Source organism: Mercenaria mercenaria, chromosome 6, assembly GCF_021730395.1.
Source record: "Mercenaria mercenaria strain notata chromosome 6, MADL_Memer_1, whole genome shotgun sequence".
NCBI lineage: Eukaryota > Metazoa > Mollusca > Bivalvia > Venerida > Veneridae > Mercenaria > Mercenaria mercenaria.
The window spans coordinates 61,096,614-61,119,402 of record NC_069366.1 but is presented as its reverse complement, the minus strand read 5'-3'; the positions used below and the strand labels follow the sequence as shown (position 1 = coordinate 61,119,402).

Here is a 22,789-nt window from a genome sequence, read left to right as displayed (position 1 = left end):
TAACAAAACACTTGGATTAAAATTTATATATATAAAAACCTACAGTTGTTTTCATATTGAATTTTTTTGGCTGATTATAAAAATTTTATCATGTAAGTTATTTATAGTAACAACAAAGGGAAATTAATCTTTAAAAAAAAAAAAAAAAAAAAAAATCTATATAATATAAGTCCACAAGAAACTCTTTACCAGGTAGAGATAGGTCAAAATACACCTAAAAATTGGATGTAACATGCATGCTGTACCACAGAAAAGTGGTCTCGATTTTTCTCTACCACCAGTAATAAAAAAGTTACAATAAAATCTATTTATAGTAAAACAAAGGGACGTAATTCTAAAAACAAGGGTGCCTCATGGTGGTGAACATTTGGTCCAAGTTACATCAAAATCCCTCCATGCATGAAGAACAAATGTTCCGTACAAAGTCATTCTTGAATCTGACCTTTGACCTCTAAATATGACCTTGACCTTAGACCTAGGGACCTGGTTCTTGCGCATGACATGTTGTCTCATCCAGGGGAATATTTGTGCCAACTGACATCTAAATCCTGCTTTGCATGACAAAGTTATAGACCGGACAGGAAAAAAATCCTCTTGACCTTTGATCTCAAAGTGTGACCTTGACCTTTAAGCTAGGGTACTGGGTGTTGCGCATGACACATCGTCTCATCATGGGAAACATTTATGCCAAGTAATATTGTAATCCCTTGATGGATGACAGAGTTCTGGATCGGACAGGGAAAAAACCTTATTGACCTTTGACCTCCAATTGTGACCTTGACCTTTGAGCTAAGGGTCTGGGCTTTGCGCATGACATGTTGTCTCATCATGGGGAACATTTGTGCCAAGTAATATTAAAATCCCTTCATGGATGGCAGAGTTATGGATGGGACAGGAAAAAAACTCTGTTGACCTTTAAAACCCAATTGTGACCTTGACCTTTGAGCTAGGGGTCTGGGATTTGCGCTTGACACGTCGTCTCATCATGGGGAACACTTGTGCTAAGTGATATTAAAATTCCTTAATGAATGTCAGAGTTATGGACCGGAAACAAAACAGACCCTGTTCATGCTATGTTAACATTTGACTGCTAAGTGTGACCTTGACCTTTGAGCTAGGGGTTTGAAAGTTGTGCACGACACATCGTCTTATTATGAGGTACATTTGTGCCAAGTAATATTAAAATCCCTTCATAGATGGGAGAGTTATGGACCGGACAGGAAAAAAGCCTTGTTGACCTTTGACCTCCAATTGTGACCTTGACCTTTAAGCTAGGGGTCCAGGTTTTGTGCATGACAAGTCGTCTCCTCATGGGGAACATTTGTGCCAAGTAATATTAAAATCTCTTCATGGATGGGAGAGTTATGGACCGGACAGGAAAAAAGCCATGTTGACCTTGGACCTCCAATTGTGACCTTGACCTTTGAGCTAGGGGTCCGGGATTTGCGCATGACACATCATCTCATCATGGGGAACATTTGTGCCAAGTAATACTAAAATCCCTTCAAGGATGGGAGAGTTGTGGACCGGACAGGAAAAAAGCCCTGTTGACCTTTGACCTCCAATTGTGACCTTGACCTTTGAGCTAGGGGTCCGGGTTTTGCGCATAACACGTCGTCTCATCATGGGGAACATTTGTGCCAAGTAATATTAAAATCCCTTCATGAATGACAGAGTTATGGACCGGACACGAAATTGCGGACGGACGGACGGACGGACAGAATGACGGAAAAGTGCATTCCTATAGTTCCCGAAACTGGTTTTCAACCAGTAGGGGACTAAAAAGAAACTCACGATCCTGCTGTGAGGTTTCAAAAAAAAATAATCTCGAAATGCTGAAAATTATATGCTGAAAATAAAAAGTCTTAGGTCACTATGTTACTTTTTGTGCTTTTCTAACTGAATTAAAAACATTATAATAAAAATGCAATGAATTGTCTTTGAGGAAAAATATCTAATGGAAAAAACATTGCATCTAATTAATGATCTTTTGCGACAGTAAAATAAAAAAGGAAATCTCACGTTGCTTTCCTAGTTTCTCCACTATTAAAAAACACATTTACCCTCCTCCAAAACAATCTATTTTGAAAAAAAGGCACAGCATTTATAGTAACTTTCAAAAAAGAAAAGAAAGGCTTTCATTAAAAGGAAATTAACAAATTGTTTTTTACAGGTGCTCTCAGTCTATTTTATCAGAAAAAACAAAAGAAAAGAAATGAAATTGCGCAAAATCGAACCAAAGAACATGTGACTTAAAGTTCTGCAATGACTCCTGCTGAAAATTTCTAAGCCCATGAAATACTGACTTTTAAAAAATCACCCTTTCGAAAGATGCCTAACAGTCTACACTGGCCAGTTTTAGCTCATACTGCAAGTACTTAGTGTATACAACTGTAGAAAAGACAATCTATGTGTCTGTACTTTCTCAACATATCCTAATTAATTCTACAAAATCACATTCCAACATTTCGTATACTGGTAAAAGTATAAGTAATAGTAATCCATATTTTGTTGAAGTCTATGTATATAACATTTGGAATAAAACTGTCACACACATAACATTTTCTGTTCCACTCAAATAATGGCTACCAGCACTGATCCATGAATGAAATAATGAAATGATCCACTAATTGAATAATTGTAATCATAAATAAAATCCAGTGACTGAATATTGCAACAACAGATTCCATAAAATGAATAATGGCAACCATGGATTCTGTAATGAATAATGGCAATCATAGATTGCATAAATTGAATAATGGCAGCCACACAATCCAAAAAGTGAATAATGGCAGCCATAGATTTCATAAAATGAATAATGGCAGCCATAGATTCTGTAAAGTGATAAAATGGCAACCCCAGATTCTATAAAGTGAATAATGGCAACCATAGATTCTGTAAGTAGAATAATGGCAACCAATTTTGCTGCTACACAAACATACAAAAAATTATAACCCAAAAAAAAGAAATTTTTAAGTACACTGTTTAGAAATATTATTTCCATTACTGTATAAATCAGAAAAAAAAAGATAACATATTTTCATAACAGTCACTTTTTAAACCAGTATTATGTCTGTTAGAGGGGGAAGAGAAATCTGTAAGCGAGAAATCAGTGGGGCTCCAGATATTTGGCAGTTACAACATAAAATATTATCACATATAAATAACAATGAAAAAAGTAATAAACTATATACATCATACAACAGACCCTGAGAATTTTTATCTATAATTGCAGTAGTATTTTGAATTATGTACAGAAAATTTGCCTAAAACAGGCATCATCTGGCAGGAATAATCCAACGAAGTTTGGGAACCAGTCCAAGCATGTAGCCTTGCCATTGGTTGATTTAAGATTATGCCCAGAAGTAACCAATCAGATGCTAGAATTTTTTAGACTGGTCTCCAAACTCAGTTTGATAACCATGCCCATGACATCAAAAAATGTCACCCCTTATATGATTTTAAAGTAAAAGGTGTGTGGCACATTAGTAGAAGAGATGTATTATGAATCAAGCATATATTGGAATGACCTTTCACCAGCATTCAATTTTATACAACCTTTTCTTATATTAAGTTGCACACCTTACAATTATGTTTATCTATTTTCTAAAATAGTCTAAGAAGTAATGACACAAATATGCAGCACTGTACTAAACTGACAGCCATTTTTTTAAAAATTATAACAAGTTTCATTTCTACCTTTGCTGCACTACAATACACGGCACTCAACTATCTTTATACTACAAGAACTTTTCTGAGGCAAGAATGGTGACAAGCTTATATTCAGGTCTACTTTGCTGAGACATAGACCTGAAACTGCCTAAACATTAATCTACCTATGCATCGGTTCGAAAAAATGGAGAATCTAAATGATTTACAGCAGGGTCTTATGTATGACTGTACAATATATATCACAAGGCATGCAGAATAAAAACAGCTTTAAGCAGAGCAAGCATGCAAAAATGAGGTAAAAAACCCTAAAAATTCCCTATTAAACTTTTTTTGAATGATTACAGTATAGATTAATATGCTGAAAACACTTAAACCAGTGTTTAGTACTTGTACTGATTAATGATTACAGTATCACTGTTACTGAAAGAGAATATCATGCATTCTAATCATAAAGAAGTAAATACTACTATGACAATTATTTGGATGTAAAAATGAAGAAATGTTAGACTGCCAGTGTATGTGATTCTTACTGATTGCCCTATAACTGAGCCATTAGCCATTATTCTCAGCTTTGAGTTGTTTGTTTGTTTTTTTTAAATAAAATCATAAACAAAAGCCATCACGTCACAACACAATTTACGTGCCACTAAGACTTTCGTTCTTCAGAAAAATTTAACAACGCCTGAACTACCTCAGCTTCTGCCTCTGCTCTCCTTTCTTGCTCCTCCCGGTAGTGACGCTGCCGATTTTCAAAATCTTGTAATTGTCTTTGATACTGATCCATTTGTTGGCGTAATAAATTATCTTCTACCTGAAAAAAAAAACACATTCATGTCTTAAAAGAAAAAAACACGACTGATTTCATTTTTACATCAGTATTGCTGTTAACAAACTGTCTGATACCTTTCCTGTACTCTGTAACTTTTATTATTTGGGGTGTCCTCCTCATAAAATTTTATGGACTTAAGTTGTTATTCATCTCTATAAAAAAAGTCCTTGTCAATGTTTAAAACAGTATTTAACAAATCACAATTTTACATGTACACAATACGAGTTATCTACAAAAGTAAATTAGCAGTTTACCCATCATTCCTTGAGTCAACTGGTTATGTAATCCTTAAATCAATTTTCTCTTTTGTAATACGGTTATGATGAAAATCATCAAATTTATTTTAATCCTAGTATTAAAGACAACTTAAAAGCTATCTCATTGCGTAATTTAGTAAATACAAGGTCTCTATCAGCAGCATGAAACCTGTGTTTCACTGATTAAATTTATGCAAGAAAAGTTAAGTTTTCTAGATCTAATGTTTCCTTTCATTACAAACTATTCCAAAGGAGCTGAAATAGCATATTTATTTCTATTGATATGTCTCTTAGAATACATGTACCATATGTAAAATAGACAATCATGCAAACACTTTATGCAATAGAAAGCTTGAGAATGAACCAGCCAAAATGTATATGGATCTTGTTGAAATACAAAAAACTCATAAGATTTTCTACACTTATTTTATTCATTAATTAGACAATTTTGTTCAGTTGCTTTTATGCTGATTTACAGTTTTTATTTGAATTGAGTAATCAATAGTTTTTTTTTACAAATAATGAAAACATGTATATCTTTTACAAGATGGACACTCTCTTTACACATTCCATTATTACGCCATAATGTCAGGAATAAATTTACTGTCCCAAACTTCAACGCTTGTTATTGTATTTTGTAGTTTTGCTCTTTACTAGATATCTACCCAATATTAGTAATATGTAATAAGAATTTTTAGAAAGTAAATAAATCATTTAAGAAGTAACAAATCAGTACAGTCATTCAGCACTCTGTTAAACCATTTCTTAAACTGTTAACCCACAAAAGTCCAGCAGTTTCAAAATGTAACATCAGTATACAAGGGACATCACTCAAAAGTAATAAAAAAACAATAAATTTTCACTGTTTCAAAAGTTTAAACCATTCATTTTTCCATCTGACAGAATATACCTATATGTACTTCAAAGTAAATCTAAACAGAGCTTACAGAACTAAAGAGGCTGAGTTAGGTCTGAGAGTTTTAGTCACTGCAAGCCATAAACATTAACAGTGCAGTCTGAAATGCAGTTATTGATCCATCTATTATAATAAACAGCCTGAGGAAGACACTGCTGGAAAAGCCATTGCAAGAGGACATATAGTGCAACATTGCTACACAATCTCCCAGGGACTCCACTTCAACTATCCTTTTAACCTCTTTTCTTACCCAAAAGAAGAAAGAAGGATTATTGATAACTATTTAATGACTTCCATAAATCACTGTTTTCCCTTTTAAGCTTGAAGAATATGCAAGAGTTTTGGCTTGCAACAGCTGAGAGGGCTTTAGAGACTTTGGGCTGCTCCCAGGGGTTGACTAAATTGAAGACAACACTTGAAGCATTAAATAAACAGGCTAAATGTGCATTTAGCACTTAACTCATGTTGTATTATATGTTTAATTGCTTTTAATTTGCTCAAAAGTGGAAACACTGGCAGGCTCCCTGCATATGGCCTTGCCTTACCATTTTACAAGCATCATTAAAAGACACAAGCATATAAAATGTTCTCTGATTTAAACAGCAGCTGATGCAAGGGTACTCCAGTCTAGTGTATTGATTTTCTTTGTCTTTTTGTTTCTTGTTAAGCAGAAAAAACTTGTATTTTCCATAACTCCCTGCAGAAGCACTGCAGATTCAGTTCTGTGATCTGAGTTGCAGGCAGCTGACACATGGTACCCTAAGTGATAGCAACCACTTTTTCTGCACCAAGCATCATGTGCACATTTCAAATCATTGCAAGGTAGGCTTTGTGCTTTGTCTTATCTTGATACCATATCACCATAGGCAGATGTGCCCATTCTGGGGGTCAGTGAAACCCGGGCAATCGCGGCTGTAAATCAGCACGCAATCAGTCAGTGTTCCATGTCGTAATACGGTTGTCATGACAAATGTAGTGATGCAAGGTTACACTTCTGCATCTCATTGCTAGAATTATTATATCTGCACATGTTTGGAAAGAAAAATAGCATATGGAGCCGGGTATGAAACCACAAACATGTGCCATCTAGTTTCATCTATAGTGGCTCTTTGTGTCTGCTTCTTCAAACTTGCCATACAGAAAACTAAGCAATGGGACTTTACTTTGTTTCTGTCTGAAATAACACATCTGCAACTAACAACGAACCTCAAGCATACATGAATCATCCTTCAAATGCATGCCTTCTACCACGTTCTACATTCTATATAACACCTACAAGTTCGGTTCCCAGGCAGAAAAGGGTTAAGAACACATCACTCAATCCTCTATCTCAGGAAATGTAAAGGGCAGATTGCTAAATGAATTTTTCAGCTTATTTCTGAAGAAGAGAGACTGAGAAATTTGTTTTTTAACTTGACACAGGGGGACAAGAAATGGGAACAGAATCAGATGAGAATTTCAAAATTCTGTCATCAACTTAAACAAAGCATAATCATTTAAACATCAATTAGTTAAGAGCTTCTGAGATGCATTTAAGCTCACATATGCTGTGGTTTTACAGTTTCTGTCCTAGCACTACATCAGCCTCTGGATATTGGTTTTAAAGGTGTGACAACTACTGCTTGTCTTGCTGAGCTTGCCCACATTAGACACACAGAGAAAACACAACATCACAGACTGAAGCCTCATAATGGCAAAATACAAAAGCATTAAGACATCTTAACAAACTTAATGTTAAAACTATTTAATTCATAAAATATTAAGAACGTGTGAGACTTTTTTATTAACCATTTCATGATATCAAATATTTAGAAGGGATTTTCTTCATCAATTAATCAGTTTAAAACAGCACAATATCTGTCTGTCAGATATTCAAGTCTTTTCTTAATGCCTGACTGTCCTAATTACAAAAAATAATACTTTAATATGCATCTTGTACTATGTTTAAGTAAATATGACAGCATTTTGCTCATATCAGCCATTTTGCCTTTTCAAATTTGGAGCTAAAACAACTTTTTGACACCTCCAGAATGAAGAGTTGCAAACAAGGGAGAGCAGCTGCAATTTTCCAATATCTGCACCAACGTGCATCCCTTACTTTAGTTACCATTAGACACTGCATATAACCCACCTTCACTGCATGCTAAATTACTTTCATTGAAAAGCACATACTTGCTAACAAAAAGATGATTTCAACTATTTATCTGTTTTAAATAACTTTATCAAAATTGATCCAACCAGAAAACTGAAAGCATTTTTACACATGACAGATCTTATTTGCTGAGCACACTGCATTTGCAAGAACCCCTTACTGAGTTGCATAAGGTTTCGCCTAAATAAAACATAATTTGTCACCGTATGTTCGATACTCATCCAAATCAGTATAACATGACAATTTTCTTTTTAATAAATTTCTGCAATTAAGTTGTATGTCTTCAATGCTTCTCCAAGATAAACAATATGCTCATCTGTTACTTGAATATTTCCTCATTGGATATTGATTTAAATATAGAAATTCCTCATCAAGTGTAATTTGATTTGGCTAGATATATAAATGAACAGTATTCAGAGCTGCAATAACAAAAAAAAATTAGATATCGATATCTAATAACAGGGATTTGGTAAAAAAAAAGCTTTTGAGAGGCTACTATGTTTATTTATACCATTTATCAATGAGTAAACATTTAAAGCTATTAACACAATGTCATGTACATGTAGTACTGTTTATATACATACACACTGTGCAGTACTTTTTCATACTTTCAAATATGAAATTTGGGCATAATATATCTTTAAAGATTATGTACATTGTTATAATGTTAAGCTTAATTATAAAATCATTGCCTTTTTGTGAAGTTGTGAAGAATTATAAAACTGGAAAAAGTAAAGGCATGAATAGTGTATGATGTCAGTTTTCCCTGGTCAATATATCATCATATTGACTGAACCCAAAGGGCAATAACTGTTTAGTTATTAACGCTTACCCTGCTAAATTTCTATAATAAATTTGTCCATCTTCCAATTTGGACAGTACTATTAACTGAAATTAAAAAGGGTGCATACCAAAAAGATACTGACTGAATGGCAAACAGTGCAGATCATGATCAGACTGCACAGATGTGCAGGCTGATCGTGATCTACACTGGTCGCAAAGGCAGAACAATCCTGTCCAGCATGATTAAGGTTAAATCCAGCAACTCAAAATAACATTTCGTATCCCTCATTTACAGCTTTTCCAGTATTATGTCTTAAACTGTGTACAAGGTCTCAATCTTATGATGATGTCACTGTTGGAGGTCAATACACGTTTTAGGAAGTCAATATCACTTTTTATCTTTTCACTTTTCCACAGCTTTAGATGTGCTTAATTTGTGTGCTTTTAGATGATATATATATATATATACAGATAATATTTTCTTTTACAGCTATTTACATTCTTGTTGACCTCATATATATTTGTTAATGGTCGGTTAAAAAGCTCATCAGAGCTTATGTTTCATATGTTTGTGTCTTGCCGACTTGAAATAAAATTTATTCTATTGTATTGTATTGTATCACTAATCATAACACTTTGTTTAGACTAAAAATTTTGATTTAACATTTAAATTTATTACTGCATTTCATTTATTTTGAACTGTTATATCAGAACTCCATGAATGATAGTCTGGCATACTCTACACTTAAGTCTGGTATAAAATTCAATAGCCTGACATATTTTAAAACTAAAAAGATAAAACATTATATGAATCATACAGTATTGTTAAAACTACTTAACGCAACAAAGAATAATAAACTGCTAATTGAATTTGAACATCAGACTATGGAAGAAATAGGTATAAAATCTATGTAAAATCTCATTTATCCAGACAAACCTGTATACTTTACAACCGCACATCAACATTTGAAAGTCCCAGAGAAAGCGGCTAAGTTTAGTTTCAAACCCTGATAGAAAGAGTATTTCCGGTATTTCAAACCTTGATAGAAAGAGTATTTTGCTAGAATTTGCGTTACTTTCATTCAGTCATGGAATGAGCGATAGCTTCTTTCCTGATCAGAATCTGTGTCTCCAAGCTTGTCACATTTTGGGAGATAATGCTTGTTTTAAATGCATGACTGTTTGAAATTCACAAGTAGTGTTCATGAAAAATTAAATTAACAAAAATCAAAAGATCACAAATATTATTAAATCCACATTAGTATGAGTATTATAGGACACTAGATATATATATATGAGATCTTACCATTGCTCTTTCTGCATCGTATTCTATACTGCCTATACCATCTAACCTACTTAAATCTACCCAGCCTTTCCATATCACACATACACCATTTAGTATAAACTGTGACTTTAAATGAACCTGAAATATAATGAAACAAAGTCATTTATATACAATGTACAAACAAATTACAAAATGATCTTATTATTTTTTCTGTTTTCCCCAATGTGCAGCCTGCAAGATTTCAGAAAATCTTCCTTGAAGACACTTTCTGTGTTATAAACTGTTCCCTTTAATTGACTCATTTCAAGACATAGGTCATAATTTCTGAAACTCAGGAACACTTTTTATGTTTGTAAATTAGTAAAAGATAAATTCAGAGGGTATTTAAAGCCACCCATGTAGCTTAAAAAATGGTTTCAATACTGCTTTATTCCACTGATCATAATGTGAAATCACGAAGAGCAATATGAGAGTTTTATACAATAAAGTTAAATCAAAGACTGAACCTATAGGTCATAGGTTGTAGGCTTGAGCTCCAATTAGGCTAAGACACTGCCTTCTTTTCAGACACCTGAACTCATTTATCTAATGAACAGAAGAAAGATGAGTTCAGAGTGTCTTTATGGACTTCAATCTGTCAACCAAGCTAACAGAAACTAGTCTACATCTTGACTTGCATGCCAGCACAAACCAGTTTAGGTCAAGTGTAACTTCTGCTAATGGCGTAATCTGCCATACATTTCATTGAAAATAATTCTAGATGCTAGCACACAGGAAGTCGGAGCTAAAGAAATGCAAAGCACAAATTATGTTGGTGATACTGTACGGTTACTTCCCCTGTCTCTCAACCATAAGGTGTTATTTGTTATTGTTTAAAATGAGTGCCTGTTCAGTTGTGAACTATGTCAAATCATAGTGAAAAATTTGACTGACGTCTACAGTGTGTGTTTTTTCTTAGACCAGTTTTGGGCCAATACTGGGCCCTAATCCAAACAGCAAAGAGAATGTTTTTTCCTAATTTCAAAGTTAAATTCCCAAAGTTAAGAAGATTTTTTTTTTACTTTTTCAACCAAGACTGTACCTATGAAACCTTATGTGAAAAACAAGACAGTATGCTACCTTAATGCATTTATGGCCATTTGTCCTTAAATGTAACATTTTAATAAAAAAATATGACCTTTAACATTTCCAAATTTAGATGTTTTAAAACGCATTTTTCCCAAAATCAGAGAAAAAAAACACTGGTTTTACTAGCAGCTATCTGGTCATCTAGCAGCTATCCACCTCATGCAGGTGAGACAGGCACATTCAGATAGCCGAGTTCTTTATGAACAGATGCCTTGGTTTTTAAATATGTGCAAAGCACTGATACACAAGAAACACTCTTTCTTGGGATGATCCAGTATTAATTTCTTATAGGAGAGATCGCCGTGACGTCACGCGTTAACATCTGTTTATCTGGTGGTTGGCAAAACAAATGATTTTAACACCGTTTGCGTATTGAATCAGAATTTTTAATTTTTAATAACTTTTTTGCTCATTTATGGATTTTCAAAATTCAAAAAGATTTGAAATACTAACAATCTTCATATTTTTGTATCCAAATATCTTTTTTCAATGAATAACCGTTTTAAATGACATATAATTTTAAAAGCGGCGTAGTGATTTTCACAACCTTTAGAAAAACAGTGTAAGTTAAGCGTTCATAATTAATCCATTTTATTTCGAAATTCAATTAAAAGTAATCAATAAATTGCTTGTTTTACAACCTTTCCATTGATCAAAAAATTATTTATGTAATTTGTGTTTTAAGAAAGTTTAGACCGTTAGAAAAACATCACTGTTTACAAAAAACATGGACGGTCGGCTTCTGCCCACCCGATCACTGTCTTATCAGTTCTAGAAATAGAATTTGTATACAAACACGATCTCTCCTATTGGGTGAAACACACTCGAGAGCACCTCAGCAATTTCCAGTGCTCCAACCAAGCCACTATTGTTGGTCTGGATGTACAGTTAAGCAGTTACCACTAGCTAGTCCAGTCTGTACATTATCATATGTTTCATTATTAAACCAAAGATAAGAAAATTTATATGCTAAAAACGACTTGTTACTGGTTGACAATTTGTTTTGCACGAGACCTACTGCATATCCGAAGATTATGGCACTAACGTGATGCAAGCGTAGGCCTACTGTGACTACTTTTACTTTAAATCACGTTTTTTTTCTTTCCTGAAGGCTACATCCATTACTGGGATAGTTTCTATAAATTAACAGAAACTTAGAGAATAAATTGTCGTTTTACAGTTTCAAAATTCAGCGGCCCTGTTTTGTTGTTGTTGTTGTTCTTATCATTGGTCTTATCAACGTGACTTTACAAGCCTAATAAAGGTAACTACAGTAGTGTGTAGATTTCCGTCAAGTATAACGGCAGTTACATCACATCAAGGAATTCAATTCACAGTAAACAACTAACTCTTACTTTTAATCATCGACGAAGACCTTTATTAAAGTCTAAAAAAACTGAGCGTTTGTTTCCTGTATCATGAACACTCAAAAAATAGGTAGATCTAGGTCCGTATCGATTTTTTATTAAATGGGACTTTTCGGAAATTATTTTTGTGTCAAAAATGAATACACATAAGAGGGTTATGCCTTTAGAGCATCAATAAGTTGATATTTAACATCACCGACCATGTTTAAGGTAGTTCTGCACGTGATGGTGTAACTTCATTTACCCGGAAACTTCATTCGTCGTACGGAAATGAAAATTATTTTATGAATCAACGACAACTTGTGATTAATTTATTAAAATGGCACTGATACTAAGTCAAATATGATGTGAAAACATATGACACGTTAAATAATTCAAAATAATGTCTAAAATTAGCGTGAAATATCCGGTTCATATTAATTATGATCCTATATCTCAAAAATAAGCACAAGAGCCTATGCATTTTATTTCACCACATTATAGGCTATATGTTTTTTTTACAACTGTGAGAAGTTTCATCAAAATCTAAATTGTAAAAAAAAATCTAATCGCGACAATGTTTTGAAAGTACACTTCATTATGAAAAATTGCGCGAGGTCCAAATTTTTTCCAAATCAGTCTAGCAAAAAATCAAGCATACGGCTCTATCCTTTTTACTTGCTGAATTTTCTAGGTATATTCTTTTGGAAGATCAGAGTTTAATCAAGTTCTACATTGTAGAAAAAAATTCTATCCAAGCGTGCAGAACTCTATATAGATGAATTAAAAGAACGCCACTGTCACCATATATATATGTATTGTGTTTTAAATATTGTATAACACCTTGTCTGTCCGAAATATTTTTGAATACCATATGTCTATTGTAATACACTCCCACAGTCTGAAGAATTTATTTAATTATGTTGTCACTATTATGTAACCTGATCGCAAATAAAAGTAATTGTTGAAAAACAAACAAACAAAAAAAAAACCTTAAAGCATAATAAGTGCCGTGAAAAAAAATCCCCAAAGCCATAAAAACATTTAAGGTAGAGTAGGCGGGATACTGAATAATTTTAGGCCTTACGGCACCCGAGTTAGTTATAGTCAGTGGACACCAAATAAACAAGAGCCATGTCAGACATGGCTAATCCCCCCACCGGGCATATCATAATTGAAGGATGTGGTCCGCATCAGGGGTTTTAAGATGTGGAAGAAAGAATAAGTCAGTAGTGAGGTGGTTTACTGCTAAATTTTATTAATTTTCATGAAGAGTATAACTATGATGTTTTTCTATATGGCTACTGTAAAAAGAAGGAATGGAAAGCTAACAGGGAACAAGAGTGCCAGAATGTCACAATATATGCCCGTCAAAGCAAATTTCTTTACTCTAGCAGCTGTATTTGCAAATGGAATGTTAATTTTGTGGTTGTTTAGTAATCATTGTAAGTCTTTTGTTTTTTAAAGTCCACAAAAAAACTCCTTACTAGGTAGAGATACCTTATATATAATAAAATTAATAAAATACACCTAAAACTGGAGAGTTACATCTATGCTGTACCACAGAAAAGTGGTCTTGTTTTTTCCCTAGGGTCAATTATAAAAATGTTACAATATAAGTTATTTATAGTAACAACTAAGGGAAGTTAATCTTTATAAAAAAAAAAAAAAAAAAAAAAAAATTGCAAGTCCACACAAAAATCTTTATCAGGAAGAGACTGGTCAAAATACACCTCAAAATTGGATTTAGCATGTTTGTTGTACTACAGAAAAGTGGTCTCGATTTTTCCCTACGACTAGTAATGAAAAAGTTACAATAAAAGCTATTTAAAGTAACAACAAAGGGAAGTAATTCTAAAGAAGGGAACTGTGCATGACACTTCGTCTCATGATGGTGTATAATTGTGCCAAGTTACATCAAAATCCCTCCATGCATGAAGAAGAAATGCTTCGGACAAAGTCATTCTTGTATCTGACCTTTGGCCTCTAAGTGTGACCTTGACCTTAGGCCTAGTGACCTGGATCTTGCGCATGACACTCCGTCTCGTGGTGGTAAACATTTGTGCCAAGTTATATCAAAATCCCTCAATGCATGAAGAAGAAATGCTCCGGATAAGGTTTTTATTCTTGTATCCTTTGACCTCTAAGTGTGACCTTGACCTTAGACCTAGGGACCTAGTTCTTGCGTAAGACACTCCACATCGTGGTGGTAAACATTTGTGCCAAGATATATCAAAATCCCTCCATGCATGAAGAAGATATGCTCCGGACAAAGTTCTTTAAGAAAATATGATAAAGGGGAATAACTCAAAAAATAGGCAAGGTAGAGTTATTGTTCTTGCACACTGCACTTCCTCCCAATGTGTTCTATCAGTGTATGAAGTTTGAAGAAAATCCCTCCAGTACTTTTGGTGTTATGCTCTGGACAAAATGTTTTAAGAAAATATGATAAAGGGGAATAACTCAAAAAATAGGCAAGGTAGAGTTATTGTTCTTGCACACTGCACTTCCTCCCAATGTGTTCTATCAGTGTATGAAGTTTGAAGAAAATCCCTCCAGTACTTTTGGAGTTATGCTCCGGACAAATTTTTTTAAGAAAATAAGATAAAGGGGAATAACTCAAAAAATAGGCAAGGTAGAGTTATTGTTCTTGCACACTGCACTTCCTCCCAATGTGTTCTATCAGTGTATGAAGTTTGAAGAAAATCCCTCAAGTACTTTTGGAGTTATGCTCCGGACAAATATCGTTGCGGACGCACGGACGGACGGACGGACGGACAGACGGACGCACGGACGGAGAGCATTTCTAATATCCCCTTCACCTTTGGTGGGGGGATAAAAAAGATCGAATGGTAAACCAAAGAATTATAAAATACATTTATTTTTATAACTCTTTGGGTAAACTTACTGTACTCCGTGTCTCTAGTTACTTCCTCTGTCAATCCGCAGATATCTTTTCTGATAAAGAATCATCGGCAGATATCAGATTGAAATGAAAGTGATAATTACGTCACAAGTTGGTCTAGGGGGCAGAGGGGTGCATGTCACACCGGCAATATTATGGATATCAAAAGGCGACTTTTGATGGTGGAGGAAAATTCCAGATAACTTACACTTCGATTCAGCAGTAAGTACCTGTCGGGGGAGTGTTTGGCTTAGAAATTGTGGTACAGCATAATGTACTGTAAAACTGAGTCATGAATGAATTTCGCAACAATAGATATTATTGGTAAAACAGTGGTGTACAAGTTCAGATTTTACTACTGATACGTGTTACAGAGTACAACGAACTCGCCTCAACTGCGTTAACCGAAAGAAACGCAAGAAAATGTCATCGAAAACGGCGTATCTTTGAAGTATTTAGCATTTTATTATACTTTTAAATCATAACACTTTTTTATCTTTAAGCAAAACTGAAAGCATCACAATTTGTTTAATTTCTACCATTATATAACGGAGATGAAGACAAAATTGTGTTGCCGACGTTTTAAAGACCTCCTTTCTTTCAGTCTCGTTATCAAGAATCGTCACGTAATTAAAATTAATTGCTTTTGGAGGTCATAACATATTGCTTTTTTTCAAGTCCAGATGTAAGGGGCATGTCAATTTATTCAAACAGAAATGAAGGGGAAAAATGACTAACAAGTCAAAAGGCGAATCAAAGGTTATGTTAATTCCGCTAGGAACAGTTATATTGCGCAACCCTTATTAGCGATAACAATTCGATGAATAACCTTGAATAGCCTAGCACGTGTGTTCGTTCAATCCATTCATTGTCCATAGACATCCTGTAGTGTTATTAACTTTTTGACAGTTGTTATTCGATCAATTAAAGTTCTTCTCAGTGATCTATGGCGTAAAATGTTTCATTTCTCAATATGGTCACAGTTTCTACTCAATTGTTTGGAGCGTAAACAACTGCACGGTTGACTGCGTACATTGCCGGTAATTTAACGTAACGGTTGGAATAATATTAAATGATTCTCATTTATAATTTGTTTCAGGAATAACAAATTAATGAAAGACAACCAGTGCAAGGTTGTGCATATTCATATTTTTGTAAACTCAAATTTCAGAGCAAGTGAACTTTCTCGGCTGGATGGCAATAATTGAAAAAAAATGCTTCTGAAGTTTAGTTTGAGCATGAACCTAAAGCAAATTAACGCACAAAAAGCAAACACAATCCTATTGGAATGGGGGTATTATTATCTGTACGTCAAGCTGCGTTATACATTTTTACTGTAAAAAGACAAAATTTGATCATATTAGTGCGCAACGGAACAGCTTTTTACCTCCAAACTTAACAATTGAGCAAAACTGTTATTTCAACTCGAGCAGCCTTTTACACAACATGAAGGCATAATAGCACACTCTCGTATGTAAGGATCTGTGACGTCACCGATAAGGTCTGCTATCTAAAAATAGCTCAGCACTCAATTTGCGGACAAACAACCAGTGCATTCATTTTACAATAGTATAAGTAAACCATAAATTTTGCATTTATTTCGTTATTTTTGTTCAGGTTTCTAGCGTGCACATCGCAAACAAATGTTTTTCTTCACTTTTTATTTCACTAAACTAGCCGAGAAACTCTTTATTTTATATCCATGTTAGAATTATCGCTTTTTCATCAATATATATGTATGGATGGATAATGTTATTATATAATTCTGTTCTTTTTGTGACACGTTCAGTTTAAAAAAAAAGAATATTTAAAAAAGTAGAATAACTCGGGAAAATGTATTAACACCAAATGGAAAAACGTTATTTAAAACAAAAATGTATTCACAGATCCAAATTGTTCTTCTTAGTTACTGTCATATATTAACATTATATTTTAGTAAAAAATCTTCCGTTTTAATTGTTTGATTTAATAGATCTATATGTGAATGTAAAATCGCATAATTTAAATTCACTGAAATTTTTAAATGTTATAAACAACATATATATTTTAATGTCAACTGTCATCCACATTATTATTTTCGGCCACATATTCAGTTATTCGTTGAAACAATTAACACCTCTGTGATATACATATGTTGTGTTTTATTACAGATGACCCCTTAGTGTGACATAATAAACTAAAGATATTTGACTTTTGATAGTAATATTTAGATGTTATCTGATAATAAATATGTTTGAATCTAATGCATCACCATTATTTTCTACCAAATCATGCATATATTTATATGTATTTTTAAAAAGGATAGATCGAAATATTTGATGGATCCACACCGACCACTGACATCGGTGATCATAAATGAGTTTTCGTCTTGTGTTGTGTGAATCAATTGTTTAGAAAAAAAACAACATGTAGTTATATTTGTTATGATTTTAATTCTGCTGATACATTCTTTGGACGTCATGAATCAAAATGATTTAGCATTAAAGTTTCAACTACAAGTGCTCTTTGGTGTGTCGCATCCGAAAATATTGTAACTTGTTATTAAGCTGTAAACCGTTCTTTTTATGCAAGATTTAAATAGTATAATATGGAGTAATATGGATGCCATGCTTCAAAATAGTGCTCTTTATTTGTTTAGTTGGCCCGTTTTGAATCGTTTTCTTAAAATAATATGTCTGTATATTTTGTATATTCCTTACATTCGTTCCAATATATTTCTTTAATTAGTTATTTATATTTTCATATTTTTATTCTGTTAACGGGTGCGACAATTTTATACAGGTGGCATGTTACATTTTTAATTCCCAGATAGCTGATGATTCATTATATACAGAAAACGCGCTCTTGTCCGCAATTCGCGCATTGCATTATGGTATAACTGCTGTATGTTCTATTTATAGAACACGAGAGAGTGCTATTAGAAACGTTGAAAAACGTGAGCTATTCAATCTAGCGGCAGCCATTTAAAAAGTAATTCAAGGGTCATGTTTGGTAAGTGATCAATTAGAGTAGGCTCTTAAACGTTGCATAATGTCACACTTTATTCATTATTACTATAACTTTTCGACTGACCGAACGCACCGACAAATAAAACTATCATTCATTTTAGACCGGTTTGCCTGTATACGTATTTTTGTTTTCAAATTCTACATAGAAGATTTTGATTGCCATGTATTAATTACTGATTAATTATGGCATTAACTAAACGGTATCGATTTTCCACTTACTGGCTTCTTTCTATGACCTTTGTTACCCAGATTCGTCTTAGGTAACTTACCCAGAGTATTTTTTATGTGGGACCATTCAATTGATTCGACAGTTTCGTTGAATTGAATAAAAATGAAACAATTAACCCATCTATAAACTGTCAAGTGTGGCACTTGAAAAAATGAAAATTTTCTAAAATTGAAAGAGTTTAATTTCAACAACACTGAAAAATAACCCCAGCAAGCTGTTTTCGACATAGTTATGAAGGGATACAACCATAACAAAATTCTGAAATTCTGATACAGAGTTGTCCTTTTGTATAATACGAAACAGACAATCAATTCTGATAGAAGTCTAAAAGTAGGAACTATCTCCTGTACTGCTTGATAATAGTGTCACGAAAAACGATTTGGGTGGGTGTTTAAAAGACACAGGACTGGTGAGGTCACCATGTAGAGAAAACATTATATACCTTTTTTTGTTGTATATTGCTTCAACGTTCTTAATACAGTAATATGGGACACGCCAATAATTGATTCATTAAATTACCCTAACCCTTTCGGAACTTTAAGCAAATGTATGATCAAAATTAACGTACAAAGCAGCAATAGCTATCCTGCCCTTTATTTGACTATCACTACATTTCTATTATGATAATTTGGTTCTACTTGAGATGATTATATGTTTACAGTTGTACTAATGATAAGCAGCGACAATGGCGATTGAGAAATGATTGACGTAACTATCAAGTTTTCTTCCGTAAACAAAAATTGTTTTTGTCCAAGCATATTTAATTAGTTCACTTATATATACAATGAAAAATAACATCACTAGACCGATAAACAACATGTAATAAAATATTTTCTCTGTCACAAAGACTCTATTGTTCTTTTATATACCAGGGAACATTTTATTTGTCCCGTTTATTTCTTAAACTATTGTCAGTGCATGCGAAACATGTTTTATATTGTTAACATTAAAATAGAATACAAAATATTATATAATAATAGTATTCATTAGAAATAGAGCTGATCAGATACAGTTTGAAGCAGCTTGAAATGACTTTGACCTGTACGATAGATTGTACTTACTTTTCCTGGTTCTCTGTCAAAATTTACAAATTCTGGAGTTGGTACCCGGTCATCTGGATTTTCTGACCAAGCATTTGGTGTAAACTGTAACTGTAAATTTATTCCTGTTGCGACGAACGCCTGCAAAAAAGTTAAATTGAAATTTTAGCGCTCGAAAGAAAGTGACAAAGTCTTACAATTCATACTACGAGCTCAATTTTTTTTTTGCATTAAACGGAAAGACTAAAAGTTCTACATCTAAACAGATTTGATGATTTAGACAAATTTAGAAGTTCATCAAAAATAAGCTGATTGGTTCCATATTTCCGAATTGAAAAAATAAATGCGGTAAGTTTAATTTTTCTGATGACTGGAAAAATTGTTATTGAACTATTCTTTGCGATGTAAAGTTGTTGTTTTTTTTCTTAATAAAGATAGTATAGGTTAATGTCATACACTATATTTAATGATCAATAAAGTTATACACGTTATCAAATAAGACAGTATGTTATAATATTTGAGTTAGAAAAAAATAAGACAAGTTCTGGAAAACAAAATAAATTGATTATTTTTGTGAATATTGAAAAAGTCGTCGAATATAGCAACATGTTTACAACCGGCAAATTTATATTTACACTGAAAAATTTTGTCTGAATTTTAGTTAATAAAGCAAACTATTCATAGATATTTTGATGACATAATATTATTTTTTGTCTAGAATTGTACTTTGTTCAATTCAGATGACCTTCGCTACAAGCTTTTTTACATAATTATATAATGCATATGAATCTCTTTTTTTTTAAAGTATCATTGTAACATACAGTTCTGCGTTGTAAACGGCTATTTTAATGAAATTGTATTGTGAACAAAATCAACGTTTATTAGTTTGTGTTTTTACTTAAAAGTATAATACCAGTATTTCTCTTTGTATTCTGTACATGTATGACAGACTTAGGAAATATTACAAGCTACTAAAACATAGGCTTTCCAGCAGCTTTAAAACGTCTTACTTTAACTGATTTTTTTCTTTTGAAATCTGGCATTTCCCAAATTTAAAGATTATGGATATAAATTCTATGATTCCAATTCCTATAATTTATTTTACAGGTTTAAAACGTGCATAAATATTGTCTAAATAATAGGCATACATGTATGTAAAAAAATAAACGATTCTGCCGATAAAGATGTTAAAGCACTGTTTGGCTTTAATATATTTAATTAGTCTTAAATGACTTCAATATTTATAAATTGACGTTTGCAACCTGGATGAGTTGAATATTAAATACAGATCGAGACAAAGATTAATAACGGCAATATTCATAAAACAACGATATAAATAACATGATTAAAACGTGAAATGATGATATATTAACATAATTACTTATGTGTTTAATACATTTATAGTTACGTGTTAACGTATAATTCATATCACCTTCACCATAAACGCGGAAATAGGACGTTTACTTTTATACAGTTTCAAGGAAAGAAATGTTTTCTGCGTAGTATTCACGGTAATTATATATGACCTGTGTCGTATCTTTAATCTATCAACTTCTTAGAAACAATCGTTGAAACAATTTGACTTAAATGTAGGCGACTTTAATAAGATAGTGCGGGTGATACAGGAAAAAAAAGTTTTACGTAAAATTTGCATTGATGTATAATAAAACACAACAGATTACGAAAACAAGTCGGACAAAAAGACAGTTAAGCTGTTTTTACGTTTTGACAATCCTATACGTTACTCATGATTAATATACCATGACATACCTAAGTGCGTTTAACATTATGATACAATGAGCATTAACTTACCAGGTCAGCGTGGCCTTCTCGGCATTCTGTTTGAAATCTAAGCTGTCTCTCTTCAAGAGGCCGATCTTTAAATCCAGTATATTTTATCTGAAAATAAAAGTAATCCATAGAACATTGATTATAAACACTTTAAACACTAAAACACACTATATATTCCATCGTAGAAGTGCACTTCCGGGTGAATAAGATAACAAAATAAACAAGAAAACTACCTCGCCTTCTCGGGAAAGTTTTCTAAATAGTTCGTCATTATCAAATTTCGATCTCTGGTCAGGTACCACTTTTGGCATGACTCTGTGACAGTTTTTAGTGACTTCTCCCAACAGTACGTCCGTTTCAAATGGTAACATGCTTAAACTGAGCCTTTTCATTCAAGCAACTGTACAATAATACCGCATGACTCGTGTTAACTCACCTCGTCTCTGATTGGTTGTTGGAAATAGCTCGTTAATGTTCGGCTAATCACCGGAATGGAACGAAGAACCATATAAGGACACGTTCGGTAAAATCCGTATACTACGAAGATGATGTAGTGTGACGTCACTAATATAATGTCCAATGGCAGTTTACATGTAAATCAGCGGTAAGGAATGTAATTATCGTCTCCCGTATAAGGTAAGTTACTACGTCACAACTGATTAATTATTCATGAGATTGCCTTATAGGGATGGTTTGACCCAGATAGCGTGAGAAAAAACTTTTACTACGCTAGGTAATCCCGTACTATAGAGTAAAAAGCGTGGTAAGGTTAAAATGTAAACAATCTTGTGCTGTAAATAAAAGGATGATATGTTATCTTATAAAAGGCATATGTTAGGCATTAAAAATGTTGTGATCTAAAAAATAGGTGGGTTGTTTAATTGTTTAATTTGTTGTTGTTATTATTTTGGCGTGTCAATTTTTATTTGATTGCGAAATCGAACATGTTATTACTGCATGAGTGTATGGCGATTTGTTGCGAAGATTACAGTAAACACTCTGGTTTTTGTTGGGTTTTGATTCTTTCATTCTTTGCTGCACCGCAATTATTTAAGTGTGCAGAAATTTTCCAAGTCGTTACCATTTTATTACCGTACGTAATATTTCTAATTAACATTTATTGTATCATTACAGAGTAAATTGTAGCTTTAATTATCAAAATCACGAATCAGTATTTGAAGTTGGTATTTGTGTACAGCAAAATTCCTTCTATCAAATTTAAAAAGAATTACGAACACTACAACTTTTTCGTATGTAGGAAGGGTTTCAGGAGTAGTTTCTGTCGACTATAGGCCTACACGTGTACACGTAAACGTAAATAAACGCAATGTAATGATAACGTAGAAATGACAAACAGATAAAACAATCCTTAAAATATGTTGCGTGAAATGATAAGACGTAAATAAAGAAAGAAGAAAGAAATTTAAATTCTAAATGTCAAATTGTTA

The 22,789-nt window shown here is 33.1% G+C and overlaps 1 protein-coding gene across 3 annotated transcripts in view; it reads right to left on the bottom strand.

Annotated features, from left to right (window-relative positions):
- LOC123548741 (core-binding factor subunit beta-like) overlaps positions 1-21,748 on the bottom strand; it is a 79,117-nt gene extending 57,369 nt beyond the window's left edge. The window contains exons 1-5 of one of the 3 annotated variants that reach the window (XM_045336249.2): positions 21,575-21,748; positions 21,363-21,449; positions 19,572-19,691; positions 9,916-10,032; positions 4,364-4,483 (exon numbers count right to left, since the gene is read on the bottom strand). In XM_045336249.2, the coding sequence (XP_045192184.1) occupies positions 4,364-4,483; positions 9,916-10,032; positions 19,572-19,691; positions 21,363-21,449; positions 21,575-21,733 (603 nt within the window). In that variant the 5' untranslated portion in view covers positions 21,734-21,748. The remainder of the gene's footprint in view (positions 1-4,363; positions 4,484-9,915; positions 10,033-19,571; positions 19,692-21,362; positions 21,450-21,574) is intronic. The other 2 variants (XM_045336251.2, XM_045336252.2) reach the window with 2 other exon arrangements.
- Positions 21,749-22,789: the final 1,041 nt, after the last annotated feature.